General features: G+C 43.5%; 1 protein-coding gene across 1 annotated transcript in view; it reads right to left on the reverse strand.

Annotated features, from left to right (window-relative positions):
• Positions 1 to 14,390, reverse strand: part of LOC134449798 (IgGFc-binding protein-like) — a 68,509-nt gene extending 54,119 nt beyond the window's left edge. The window contains exons 1-13 of the mRNA XM_063199906.1: positions 14,322 to 14,390; positions 14,042 to 14,089; positions 11,817 to 12,971; positions 11,315 to 11,652; positions 10,617 to 11,187; positions 9,840 to 10,438; positions 8,676 to 9,240; positions 7,909 to 8,501; positions 7,011 to 7,572; positions 6,628 to 6,824; positions 6,093 to 6,234; positions 4,368 to 4,696; positions 3,660 to 4,227 (exon numbers count right to left, since the gene is read on the reverse strand). Of these exons, the coding sequence (XP_063055976.1) occupies positions 3,660 to 4,227; positions 4,368 to 4,696; positions 6,093 to 6,234; positions 6,628 to 6,824; positions 7,011 to 7,572; positions 7,909 to 8,501; positions 8,676 to 9,240; positions 9,840 to 10,438; positions 10,617 to 11,187; positions 11,315 to 11,652; positions 11,817 to 12,971; positions 14,042 to 14,087 (5,665 nt within the window). The 5' untranslated portion in view covers positions 14,088 to 14,089; positions 14,322 to 14,390. The remainder of the gene's footprint in view (positions 1 to 3,659; positions 4,228 to 4,367; positions 4,697 to 6,092; positions 6,235 to 6,627; positions 6,825 to 7,010; positions 7,573 to 7,908; positions 8,502 to 8,675; positions 9,241 to 9,839; positions 10,439 to 10,616; positions 11,188 to 11,314; positions 11,653 to 11,816; positions 12,972 to 14,041; positions 14,090 to 14,321) is intronic.
• Positions 14,391 to 14,979: the final 589 nt, after the last annotated feature.

A 14,979-nucleotide genomic window follows, 5' to 3' on the forward strand; every position in this document is an offset into this window, starting at 1 on the left:
ATAGTACAGCTAACTAAATTGGCCCACCAATGTTACGTATAGTCTGGCTTGCCAGGGTGTAGTAGTGTTCAGTAGTGCAGCATCAGTGTGACTGAATGATTTAACTGTGTCAACTGAACATGACTTACACCACACTGGACCACATCCATAACCATACTGGAAGCATGTTAAAAGTGACCCTGTCCACAGATGTTTTGTGTTTACGTCATTGCGTTTAAATGAGAGAACTTTTTAATGGGTGGACATATTCACACCAACTCTTGTGTGGTAACAGTCTATAAAGGTAAATTAACCGAAGACATTTTGGAGCCCTCAACTGAACAAAATGGCTGAAGCTTTATCTACCAACCTGAGTTTGGAGAGTTCACTCTGGCAGTCAGGGGCCTAGTTTACCAACACACACAACTTTATGCTGCTGAAATGTTTGGTTTGAAAGTGTTTTGATCTGTGTGGTGATTTTATGAACACCCTTGAGGTTGCCAAGCGATATACACAATAAAAACGTCAACTCATCACATCTGAATGTTTTCTGGTTGTGTGGGTGTGTGCTGGATCTTGTGAATTTGAGGCTTTTATATGGGTACTCTGCAGTCCTTGGCACTCTAAACAGGATGTGATGGGCAGTGGGTCACAGGATTTTACCCTGCTACCCAATTGTAGTTAGCTTACCATTGCCTTCATGTGTGTAAGACATTACACCCAGGGGAGGGGAACTTCTGTCTCGAGGGCCCTTGAGGTCCCTTTATGGCTCTTGAGGCCGTTTTATCCGGCCCCCGATATAATTTTAATGTTATGCTATGTAATATGTAATATATGTTATTCACATGAAATACGACATATTCTGTAAAAAAAATCTTAAGGCGGCCAATATTTTCAATCGTGGGCATTAGAAATTACATTCGCAATACAATCAAGTAATACAACTTAGAGAAGGTGGGGTCTGTTTTAAAGGAGGCTGACTTCAATATAGTGTCCAAACCGATATTTTTGCGAAGAAGTGCTATGCTAGTCTGACACTCCCACGACTTATCCACGACAATTTGCATGAATTTAAAGACCTCAGTACACTGCGTGCCCCAAGCACTAACCATGGACCATTTGAGACATTGTTAGGGGGGCGTTTATATGAGGATGATTGCGAGGGAAAGCAACTTCATATTTAATGTTCATATCAGAAGTGCCTTTCATTTACTCTGCAACCCCGCCATTGTGGCTTGAAGATGTAAAAATCTGATGACTACTATCAGAGTGGGGAGTTTTGAAGACAACCCATGTTGCATCTCTATCTAAACAGCAAAAAAACTAAATGTGGTGTTAACGTCTCACATCCATACCCCATCCTCCTCCATGACTGAGGTACTCTGAGCATGGTACCGCCCAGCCGCACCGCTCCATTTCGGCGCCATTGGGGGCTGCCCTGTTGCACAGGTGAGGCATGAATGCAATTTCGTTGTGTGCAGTGTGCACTTGTGTGCTGTGTCACAATGACAATGGGAGCTTGAGTTTCCCAGTTGGGCTTTCACTTCACTTTCACACCTTTAGGTCACACTTGGCCAGATTTTTGCGTTTTCAGGCCTTGGCGATGAGGTTGTCATGTGAACGAAAGACACTTCAGATAAAATATTATGTCGTACCAATTGCAATCGTCCTTGTGTAAAAGGCATCGAAAAATTGAAGATGATACGCCACTTTCGTGTCTTCTGTTTTGATAGTCACCATATTAATGTAGCCTAAGACTTCAGATGACTAATGACTAATGAAACTCACACAAAACAGCAGTCTGGCACAATGTAATGGTATGCACTCAGATTTAATGCAGGCAGAATAATCCAGTTACAGATCTACAGTACAATGCCTTAACAATGACAGAAGCAAGTTGCATAAACACAAGGCTTACATAAGGGTACCAGTTCTGCCATATAGAAGAACAGAAAAACCTTAACCCCTTAAGACGCGGCTTTATACATTTGTTGTTACCAGTATGGTAATGACCAAGTCGTGGTGCATTACTAAAGGGTCTGTGTTGTGTCATAGTATTGTAGTGCTGTGGTAGTTACATTTCAATGACTATTACAGCTTGCCACTGGAGGTATGGTGCGCATTAAGGGGCTACCAATCATGTTCTTAAAAATTATATTTATACAACTGTTGAGTCTGTAGACATGTTTCTTGAAGAGAGGACTGGCAGACAGACTACAGTACAATAGGCTTGATTACATATTTGCGATAGGCTAAATGTTAATCATAGTTCACTAAACATTGAGTAGAATAAGAAATGGAACAATGTTATTGCAAAGATCCGGCTTTTTCCCCCCTTATGACTTATCTGTTGATTGAAGAAGGGGAAGTGCTGTTAAGTATTGTTTGCTCATGCCCTGGCAGGGTGCTGCAGGAATTCCCCCGGTGTCTTCAATGACTCCACACTTTTCAGATTTCTGTTTCAACAAAGCAAATTTAGCAAAATTATATTCATTCTTGCGATATACCATGGTCTTATGTAAAATATACAATTCACATTTGCGATATTATTGACTACATTAATTAAGTCATTGACCAAAATCACACAGCAGCCATATTCCTTTGGCATCTTATTAGCTCATAGTACTTTGTGCATGGATCATATTTCCTGAATGTTCAAACTCAAAGGAATGTTAGGTTCGCCAGCCATCTTGTCGTCATGAGATAATACACCCAGTGACTGAGTGAAATCTAACATGTCATCGGATCTATTTAGTTTAACTTGCCACGTAAATATGTCATCAGGAAAGGACGGCCACCTTGAGAGTTTAGTCAAACTCCCCAAATTAGCCTTTTTCATGTGAGGACAGACACATTCGATTCAATGCATTTGAAGCAGGTGTAACGGAGGCCAACTAGCAGAGTGTGGCATAGCTTGTTTGTTAACTCCGATGTGTTGACTAGGAGGTGGAGAGTTCAAGACCCCAGGGGAGGACTGGGCAGGAACTCCTCAGTTACACTGGTGTCATTGACCCAGGATGGGAGTGAGGTTTAAGCAGGTGTAACGGAGGCCAACTAGCAGAGTGTGGCGTAGAATGTTAGTTAACCCCCACTCCCAAAACCTCCTATAGAATCGATAGGGCTGAGCTATTGGACCGGTCTTTTAGTTGAGCTGAAGCGTTCTGTGGCTCCCATACCAGAACCGATGTGTTGACTAGGAGGTGGAGAGTTTGAGTCCCCAGGGGTGGACTGCGCAGGAACACCTCAGTTACACTGGTGTCATTGACCCAGGATGGGAGTGAGGTTTATGGGGGTGAGAATAACGGAAGTCAACTAGCAGAGTGTGGCTTGGAACGTTAGTAAACCTAACCCCCCGCCCAAACCTCAGTATCGGTAGCACTGAGCTATTGGATTGGTCTTTTCAGCGGTTCAGCCGTATCGTGCTGTGCCTCCCATACCCAAACCGATGTGTTCACTAGGAGGTGCCAAATTCGAGACTCGAGGGGCAGACTGCGCAGTTACACAGGAGTAGTAGCGTCCGGTGGTAGACAAATAAACGTACATCACACTATTTCCTATGGAAAGCTGTAGCTGTTTTTCCTGCTTTGCTTCGAACACAGAACTGGTCTGGCATCACTGTAAAATAAAATCTAATTCTCTACCGATTTTGCCCTCAATTGGGTGATGGAAATCATACTTACAACAGTCAAGCGTCTGCATCCACTGATTGGAGACCACAGCACCCTTCTGCTGGCACATTTTGACATAGTTGTCCATGACCCTGCACAGCATCTCCTCATCCCCCTGATGGTTGCACATGTTGTAAATGCAGTCTGCCATGAGAGGCAGTGGTGAAATATGGGCGTGACAGGCTGCAAATACCCCATCCTTCACCACAATCTCACCACAGTATTGCCTTTGCTTATAAACTGACTCATCTGGGCAGTCTGGGCAGGTACCAAGGCAGGCATGCATGCAGGACTGGTTGGTCTCTGGGAGACCCCAAGCCTCTGCAAACTTTGGAAGGTCACTGACGATGTTACCCTTGGGCAGAGAGAAGTCATCTGATGGGTCATCGTTGTAGTTTCCACACAGCCCCTCCAGGTTATCAAAGTAGCTACTTGACACAATGACCTTCAGGTCCTCTCCCCAGTCAAAGATAATTTCCACTCCAAAGTCTGTCTCGATGAAACCCTGATAGCTTTTCTGGGTAATCTTGATTTTTCCGGAGTTGAGAGTTAGAGGAAGGTTGTGAGGCGATCCGTCAATCTGAAGAACAATGCATTTGATTCAGTAAGACTATTACTTGAGCTGCCAAGCTGCTTGTTTCACAATTTTTCTGAATAGGTAATTTACTAAAACAGAAAAGAAGTGAATTTGAAGTAATGTTTGAACTAAATGTTACAGACCATGACTTTTCCAGGATGTCCATAGACAATGGTGAAGGTGACATCTGCCATCCGGATGGTTGCAGTCTTTAAGTAGGCACCTCTGTGGAGGGATTCCAACTCCGTTTTGGCAACTACACTGAAAGGAGTCAGTGTTTCATCTTTACCATTTGTCTGAACCAGAGTATATGAACATGTGCCTTGAAAAGAGAATGTCTTGCCATCGAAGCTTCGATAGTGGGGGTCCCCCATGGCCCAACAACTGGCCTGGGACTCTGCCACACACTGAACAACAGTGCCGTTCTTCACACACCTTTCTTTTTCGCGGCACCCTTTCTGCTCGCAAGGGTCTGTACCAAATAACACGTGTAAAACAGGGACAAGGACTGATCAGTAAATATCGTGTACCGGTTCTCGGTAACACTTTATTTGACACCCCTCTATGCTGACTGACGTGACAAGATTGACATTACATTGTCATAACTATGATCTTGAACATTAATGAATGTCAACGACTGCTCTCATTAATCTTCAAGCTGTAAACCAAGACAACATGTAGCTAGTGAAGAAATGCTAAAAGACAAGGCAGTAAATATAGGGGAATAGGAGATAAACCAGCTGAGTACTCCTTGGGCTTTGTTGTTAATGTGTTAAAACAATGTGTTGTTAAAGAGCAACATTTTAATTGTCCAAATTGTGTTTCACTTAAGCTTTACATCAATGTCAATGTAACCCAGGTGACAGAGATAACAAAAAATTGTTTCAAGTCATAATTTTGATAAATCATTCCTTAGTAGTACGGTTCTCATTGTCAAAAACGTAGTTAATGTCAGGTCAGGCATGGGCAGCTTTTATCATCTTTATGTTAAAGGGGTAATCCGGTGTGAAATGGCTTACGTTGTGTTAAAACATGATGATGAGCCCTAACTTTTGCTTCATACCTCGCCTCCATAGGCTAGAGCTAGATGAAATTTAGCTTCTGCTGTGATGGCCCGGCACCTGTTTAGCCATCCTTACAAATCTCTATTTTCCACCCATTTACAAGGCTCAAAGTTCCTCAATACTTCATTCCGCAGAGTCGCAAGGTTTTTGACATGAAAAACGAGGCATAGAGAACTTTGCTAGTGCGCAGGTAGTTTACAAACAGGGCCGTTTGTAGAGGCCGCGTCACAGCTAGGCTTCAGCTTGCACAACAGAAGGTCTACAGTCACAGAGAGTTCACTCACTCGATCCATGCCTGCAGTTCATGTAGAGGGCGCTGTCATGAGAGCGCAGTCAATTCATTCCGAATGGAGAACTCTCTGTAACTGTAGACCTTCTGTGGTGCAAGCTGTTGCTGTGCTGTGAGGCAGCCTTAAACTAACTGTTTAACAAAGTTCTCTGTGCCTCGTTTTACATGTCAACAACCCCGCTACTCTGCTACCGTTTCACTCCGGATCACCCCTTTAAGTTGACATAAAAAACACATTCCAAAAAATGTCATGTTGACAGTTAAAAAAAGACAATTAAAGACAGCAGTCATTGACATTCGTCAATGTTCATAACACATTTTGTCAGTTATGATGTCATGTTTGACATGCAGGGGTGTGTGAAATAGAGTGTTACCAGTTCATTTATATTACTGGCATTGTCAAATTAATAGCCAATTAATTGTTTTCAAATCTCTCAAACCTTTATTTATCATGACCTTTAATATTTGACAAAATACAATACAACACACAATAGAACATAGAACAAGTGACTCACCAACATCATAGCAGTTCCTTGCACCTTCCCTTATAGAACACACTTGTTCTTCTGTACACTGAATTTCCTGACATAAGTACACTCCATCCATGCATGTGCACTTATCTGTACAGTCTTCTCCAGTAACCACAGTCTCCCCAGACTTGTGTTTGAAAAATTAGTTCCAAAATGACAAGAGAAACAACAGTTATAGAAGACAAGTGCAGGTTATGATGCTAAAGTCTTGAAGTTATGGATATAAGCTGAATTTCTGAGGTTTCATCAACATTTCATCACCTATGTTACAGATAGATTGTTAGACTGCAGTGGATGACAAATAGAATGTGTGCAGGGCATAATTGGTGAGCAAAACCTGGACCCAATTTCTCGATCATTGCTAACCAATTAGCAACTTACCAAGTTTCCAACGGGAAATGACATTGCAGCCAAGTAAGTTGCCAACAGTTAGCAATGAATTTTTCAAGAAATGCAGCCCTGGTTAGGATGCCTTCCATCAGAACTTATCTCATCTAAAAAGGTGTAATCGCATACAAACCTTAAAGTACACTCCGTCAACAAGACAGCCACATTTTCCAAGCGGTGTACAGACCCCACCATCAAATGCAAAACCATCCAAACACTCACATCCCTCCTGGCAGCGTGAGCACTTGGGAGATTTTGTTAGACTGGCGCAGGTGGTAGTGCAGGTGTCAGCGCAGAGCTCATATTGACTGTTCTCTGGGCATGTTTTAGCTAGCATGATAGACATTAGCAGGATAGTTAGACAACATGGCTTTAGACAAAGCAGAGAAAGTACATGTGTAACACAAAACATGTGTAACACTAATGTGTAACACTAAACACTATAAATTCTAGAAATAAAATTATAACGTCCATATAACGTCATGGATGATTGGGTCTAACATTTAAGAGACTCACGGCAGAATGTGTCATTTCTCCAGAGGTCGACCGAGGCACCAGCCTCCTGGCAAATGGCAACATAGTTCTGCAAGTGTTGACAGAGGACCTCGTCTTTCCCCCCTTGTTCTGAAAGGTCTTTCACACATTCGTCAAAATGCTTCTGAGGTGGCACAGTTGCGTGGCACTTTGAAAATGGACCCTTTGTGTCTTTCAGGATGTCACACTTGTCTTTGGACTCCTGTGTGTCAGGTGGTGTGGAGGGACACTGGCCACCACATCCGGTCTGACATTTCACACCCTTTTCAGCCATGACCCAGCCATTGGTGAAGGCTTCTGCCGACTTTGCCTGTTCACCTCCCGGTAGAGCAAAGTCATCGCCTGGGTTGCTGTTGTAGTTGCCACAGAGACCTAGCAGTGTGCCTTGGTAAGAGGATGGCATTTCTACTCTGACCATGGACCTGGTGTCATAAGTCACCTTCAAGCCAAAGTGAGTCTGCAGGGTGATGACAAGGCCACTCTGATAGGCTTGCACTTCCCCATCATCCAGCTCAAGCGGGAGATTCACTCTGACACCATCCACCTGTTTGGTAAAGATAGAAAGAGACAAATGGCAAAGTGTGAAAAGGAAAGGGAAAGAAAAGGAAATGGACTGAATGAAATATTCTATCTAGTCTGTTATCGCTTCTGTGTGGTTATACTGTTTATGTGTCAAATCAAGCCTATCATTGTGCTAAGACCGTCAAGCCTGTTAACAGTCACATATTTCAAGTTGGTTAAATTTGCAAATATAATTCCATATGCAAGTGAGATGAAAGGAAGAAATAGTATGATGCAACTGCATGTGATTATGATTCATCAGAAAAACAGACAAGAGACCAGGAAAGAAACTGGGAACATAAATGATGAATACAGTTACCATTACTTCCCACAGCCGTCCAGGAAGCATGGAGAGGGTGCGGTCGTTGACTTGTATTTGGACACTTCTGGTAACTGTTAGGTCGTTGGGTGTTGATTGCTGATGGATGATCACACTGAAGGGAGCCCTCTTTCCCTCTTTGTCCTCCACAACCTCTGCCATTGTGTACTTACAGTTTCCAGGAACACTGAAGACCCTGTTATCGAATGTTTGATAGTGTCCAGATCCTGACACAGAGCAAGCTGCTTTGTCTGTTGGGAAGCAGCCCTTGGTTCCATCCTGGATTTTGCACACTTCACCAGGACCACAGGAGAAGCTGTCCTGGCACTGCACCCTGCCATTATCCCCACACTCACAACGCCGGGCACATTGCTCACCAGGAAAAAACACCTGCCCGTGTTCATAGTACTGATCCTTGTAGAGACAGCCACACTGTTCCTCCTGCACACACTGTCCATTGCTGAATTCAAAGCCGTCATCACACTCACAGCCCTCTTTGCAAGAAGTGACATCACAGACGTCATTGGTGCCACACGTTTGAGAACAACTGTCAGCACACAGCTCATAGTGGCTGAATGGTTTGCAGGCTAGCGCTGGTAAAGAGAGACCATATATACATCTGTCTATAGCAAGTTCTGAGCACCAACAAAATACTTTTTTGCTGAACAATTTGCTTTTTCAATCATGACTAATTCATCATTCTGACTGTGATAGCAAGATGACTGTGATAGTGACACAAACTGTAAACGAAACACGTTGATACTTACCACAGAATGTGTCCGTTCTCCAAACATTGATACTGGCTTTGGCCTCCTGGCAAACTGCAGTGTATGCACTGAGGGCATCGCAAAGAGCTGAGGAGTGGCCATGATACATGCACATGTCATAAACACAGTCCTCAAAATATGGCTGGGGATTAACTTTGTTGTGACAAGCCTTGAAGGGACCATTCTGATTTGTGAGAATACGACATGCCTCTCGGTACGGTTTATTTGGCTCAGAGTTAATGTCACAAACAGGACATTTTTGGCATGTGTCTTTGCATCGTGGGTCATCCTTCACTTTCCAGCTTTTACCAAACTCTGTAGGAGTTGTGGCAGGGGTGTTGTCAGGTGTGTGCATGTCGTCATTGCCATTGGCATTGAAGTTTCCACACAGACCACCTACCTCTCCACTGTAGGTGCTAGGGAGAGTAACTGACACGTAGCTTCTCCAGTCATACTGGACTTGTAAGCCGAACTCAGTTTTTACCACTCCAGACCAGCCACTTCGAAAAATTGACAATCTCCCATCTTCCAGTGTTATTGGGAAATTTACAAATGCATCATCAAGCTGTAATTATATCAGAGGCATTTCATGTTAGTCATCAGACCCGGCAGCAGAACCAAGGTGTTGGACAGGCATTTGATGGGGTATGGGGGGGCACCTTAGAAAATGTTGTATTTCTTAGATGCAATTCCCTGCATTGTAGCATCTTACAGCAGATGGCGGGCCTATTCACTATTTGCTGAAAATACTCAACTACATCAAAACAAAATTGCTATGACAGTACAGAGAGCCTTAAGTAACATATTAAGACATAGCCATTACAATTTTGGTGACAGTAAGGTTATAACATAGGCTCTGCACTAAGCGGTTAACCGAAGTTTGGGCCAAGTTTCAGCTCAATACAGAACTGTACTTTTGTTTCTAAATACGTTCATTATTTCAGCCCTACAGCAGCTGAGTTGGGGGGGGGGGGGGGGGCTTGGGGCAATGCCTAATGCACTGGCCCTATTAGTCATGAATACATTTCTGAAGAGACTTCTAATTAACTACTTAAAATGAACAAGGTTAATAGACGTGACTCACATTTTGCTAGAGGTAAATAAATATATGATAGAAACATAAAATGACCAATGATTTTGGAATGACAACCAATTCAGACTCACCATCACTCTTCCTGGATTGTCACTGCTTAAAACAATGGTATGCCCATACACTTTTATCAGGACTGTCTTTGTGTATGCCACTGCCTTGTTGCGGCCCCTGTTCTCATTTTGGACTTGCACCTCAAATACTTCCAGACTTTGATCTGTAGTGTTCAACAGCTTGGAGAGGTAATATGTACAAGTTCCCTGGAAGTCAAATTTCTTCCCATCAAATGATCGATAGTGTGGATCACCTGAGCCATAGCAGGTGCTATAAGAGAGGGGATGGCAGTCTTTCACTCCATTCCTCACCGAACACACCTCTGAACTCTTGCACTTGGTGTTAGTGCACTGAATGGTTCCAGAGTTGCAAGTGCATCTTTTAGTACATGTGTTGTCTGCCCAAAATGTCTTTCCAGGTGGGTGGTAGCGACCCTCATGGGTGCAGCCACATGTTGTCTCTCTTACACATGTGTCACCGCTGAGGACAAAGCCTGCATTACACTGGCAGCCTTCTACACATGGCAGCTTGCAGGTGGATGCTGCGTTTTTATCAGCACAGGAGGAGGCGCATGCTGGTCCGCATGCATCATAGTGACTGTTTGCAGGACAATCAATTGCTGTGAGCAACAATAAAGCACGTCAGAACATTTAGTCCTGTTCTTCTTTTTTTTAAGCATTTTTGATATCACAATTCCTCATATTTATCATGTCTAACATGTATAGAACACAACATACAGCAATACCTTCTCTGTTTAAAAATGTTGTATTATACTATATGTCCAAGCAAACACTTACGGCAGTCAGCAATAGTCCTCCAGCGGTCAATCTTGATGCCTTGGGCCATACAGGCATCAACGTAATTTTCTACATTATCACATAGGAAGCTGGTCAGGCCATTATTGATGCAGATGTCAAAGACACAATTGCTGAAGTAGATTTCAGGGTCTACTTCGCTTATGCATTCAGCAAAAACACCCTTGGGGTTAGTGATAATCCCACAGTAGCCGTTCCCACCATATTTATTTTGCTGAGTTGGTGAGCAAGTGGGACATCTTCCACGGCAGTTATCATGGCAGAACAAGTCACCGTCTGCTTCTTTCCAGCTCTTGGCAAACTCAAGGGCCGAGGAGAGCCGACTGCCAGAGGGGCTGGTCCACTCATCCCCACGGTCACCATTGTAGTTCCCACAAAGGCCACCCAGGGCTCGGAAGTAGCTGCTTGGAACTGTGATGTACAGCATCATATTCCAGTCATACGTGACTTTCAGACCAAAGTCCGTTTTCAGAATGGCCTTCCTGCCCCTCTGGACCACCTCAAGTTTTCCTCCAGCTAAACTCACAGGCAGGTAAACAATTTCACCATCTACCTGGAAGAGAGAGGCATTTTTTTTTATTTAAACGTCAGTATTGTGGCTTTTTTCAAGATATTTTTTACCATAAAAGACACACAGCTCACTGAGCTAGTAACCTGGCTTATTAGCTTGGATTCCTTACCTCCACCTGTCCCCGTCTGTTGCTAATGGCTACGGTGTGATTGTAGACAGTCACTGTCACTGTCCTCACGAATGCCACCCATCGGTTCCCTCTGTGGTTGTTCTTGGCCAGGACTGTGAAGGGAACGAGACCTGTCTCCTTTTTCACAACCTTTGCCATGGTGTAGGTGCAGGTACCCTGGAAGTCGTAGCGTCTGCCATCAAATGTTCTGTAATGGGGATCCCCCAGGGCATAGCAGGTGTCCTCTGATGTGGCGACACATTCACCTTTGCGGCATTCCTCCTTTTCCCGGCATATGATGCTATCACAGGGATCAGGTGCTGGAGTTGGTGCTTTTCCTGAATGGTCGTTTTTAACAAAAAAAACAGACAATAAACAGTGAAACGGAAAAAAAAGTAGTAGTCAGAAAGTGTGAACGATTGTGAACATTTGCATTAATATACTACAAATGTATAGCTTGTGATTGACACATGTGCTCACAAACACGATATGGGCAGCTCACCTGAAAAACATACTCCAGTTGTACCGTAACTGGTTCTGGGTTTTTTACCAAACACATAAACAATCATGGGGGCCTCTCCAGAAATTGCAACTGGACTGTTGGCCTTCCGCAGTTTCTCCGTAGTCCACACATAATGTTTGTCTGGCAAGAAAGATCTCCATCGGTTCACCAGACTGATTGTGTTTGATCCCTTTGCCTCCGCAATGATTACAACTCTGGCAGTCTTTTTTGGGTTCAACATCCACATATTTGCCATTTCAGAGGTGGGGAGGATGTTGGTGAGAAACTCCTCACGGGGAAGCTGACTTCTATGGTGCATCACCATTACATTGTTGTTGCTGCTGACAGCAAAGGATGTTACTTTATGCAAACGGATAGACTTCTTTTCACCAGCGTGAAGTTTGAATTCTCTTTTGCGCCCACTATTGAACACAAACGACACTAATGTGTTGTCATCATGTGCAACCACATAGACTTTGTCTTTACGGTCTTTTTTGCGCATGGTTGGAACCAAATAGTAATTTGAAAGCCTTTGCACTGGAATGAGTTGCTCAAACACATCTGCACATCCTTGGAAGTAGGAAACACAATTGGTTCCTGCCAAAACAGCTACAGGATGTGTAGACTTGATTGTAGTGCCAGTCAAGGTTCTTGAACTTTTAAGCTGGTAGACTTCGTTTGGCATCAATTTGAGTGTGATTTGTTTATTATTCTTCCATTTCTTTCTTCCTTTTATCCGCCGAGAGGGCAGGATTTTCACCTTATTGGCTTTGTCACCATTTACAATAGTAACATGAGCTGCAGACCCTGCGGAAAAGTTTGGACGCGGTGTGAACACCACATAGTCGGTGCCTAGCTGAGAGGTTGGAAGGATCACACTCCCATCTCGGTTAGCTGAAGACAGTTTAGATGATACCACTGTGACATCAGTGTCAGAGGTGATCCGAACCATTTTGTTTGTTGATCCTGCAAGTGGCAACTCTGTGGTTACCGTCTTTCCTTTGGGCACTGCCACCCTTTTAGAGAAATCTGGAGACCACACGTTTACTATGGCCTTGCTTTCATAGGCTGTGATAATGAGCTCATGAACTAATTCTGTCCCCTTACTCTCCGGGAAGGTGGTGAGGAATTCTCGCCCATCCGGACATCCACTTACTGCAAAAACAATACAAAAAGTAGATGTTAAGAATACTCTGCTTGAGAAATCCAATTTGTCTGAATGCACTCTGAGAGTGCAGACCGAAAGCATTACCTCCTTGGTGGAGGGCGGAGGTCATACATTTTACAGTGTCATCAGTACATTTTCTGGTGAAAAGACATACATACATCAGGGTGCCTTACTTTGTACCAAAGAGGCTTGAGACAAGAGGGCTTACACACGTCATAACAGCGTAGTACGAAATGATGGCGAGGGGAGTACGGAAATGTTATTCACTGTGGAACAGGTCATAGGACAGCGTGAATGTCTGTCAGCTGTCCTTAATTACCCCCAGCAATTACTGCTGACCAACAGCTGCCGTTACTTGGCCACAAATTATCCATCATGGTGTCGCCCCCACTGACCATGTGCAAGGGAGTACGAAAATGGTATCCATCGCACCCACTGACCAATGACCATGCGCAAGGGAGTTAATTTTCCATCCACTCGTGTCCTCAGGCAACGCCCCCGTACTACACCGTGGCCAATGCATTCCCCGCCAAGAGATTGTTCTTTCTCTTGAGTTTCTTTGCTTTGTACTATTGACGCAGGCAAGTTGTCTGCGGCATCAGGCCCTTCAGTCAATATTCTAAACCCTGTGTGGCCCTTGGGTAAAAATGATTGCCCACCCTTAGGTGATAGGCTACTATAGGCCCAATATTAATTGACAAATGAGGCTGTAAACAACATGTGAAATAAAGATGTAAAATTAAATGGTAGTTTGGATTTTTTTTGTTAAAAGTCAAAACCATTTAGAACTATAAAATTTAAATCGCATAAGGAAGAAAGTCAGTGCTCCTTTATTGAAGTGCACTTCAGCACGAGATCTACAACCCCACATTTGTACAGGAATCGTAACTAATTAATTACCTGCACTTAAATAACTTGAAGTCACTTTGGTTAAAAGCCGCATCTAAGTGCAATGCACTGTATTTTCACAGGCACATGCACCTGCACCCGCACATATCTTACAGAAAATGGTTGACTTGAAAGCAGAAATTAATGCTGGGATAAAGCCACCACTCACCAGTGAGAATCGCAGTTAAGCAGAGTATGAGTGGCTTGGTATCCATGGCTGAAAACACAAATGCACGCACGCACACACACACACACACACACACACACACACACACACACACACAAACACAAACACGAACACACACAATATTACATTCAATCAATTCTTTGGAATAGACTATTTACTCCATATCTGAGTAACAGAGCTGTCTCAATTTTACAACAAGAGGACAACCAGCACCTACATCATGTAGCCTATCAGTACAACAGATGACAAATCACTCCCATACCTTCAGTCCAACTCCAGCAGGAGTTATGAGAGGCAATGATCTCAGGGTCTTCCTTATATGCGGAGCTATCTGAAAGTGCAAACATGTCCAAATGTGAGTTTCTTGATCATATACTCACTGAAAAAGCCATGAGTGTTCGTGTAGAGGTCAGTTTGTGTAGAACTGTTTGAGTAATAGACATCTGTTTGAGTAGTGGCAAACACAAAGCAGGCTTGATTGACTGCTGGCATAACTGATTGATTGTCTTTCTACTGGAATGTAACAACATCAACAACAGAACAAGTTCAACAAACCTAGCCTACATTGCGTGCTAATCCCCCATTAACCAAATCCGATTGACAGACTGGTCAACTGTTGCACACGAACAAGAAGGATGGTTTTCGGAAAAGTTTTGGGTTCTGTTCACCATTTTGTGTCTAGGGTGATGTTTGGGTTATGTGATGTTTGATTACAGAAACCATGGCAACCAGCCTGTATCATGAAAAGAGAAAAGCTTAGCTGAGTAATCAAGAGGATTTATCAACCCTTTCTTGGTCAAATGTCATGTTTGCTCCCATGTCTGGTCCCAGTTCCCTTGCAAATAAATGGGCCCAATGCGACAAGATGAGATGACACATTCTACCCTTGTTCATTGTCTGCGGCAAGTGTGGATATACCT

Source organism: Engraulis encrasicolus, chromosome 5, assembly GCF_034702125.1.
Source record: "Engraulis encrasicolus isolate BLACKSEA-1 chromosome 5, IST_EnEncr_1.0, whole genome shotgun sequence".
NCBI classification, from domain to species: domain Eukaryota; kingdom Metazoa; phylum Chordata; class Actinopteri; order Clupeiformes; family Engraulidae; genus Engraulis; species Engraulis encrasicolus.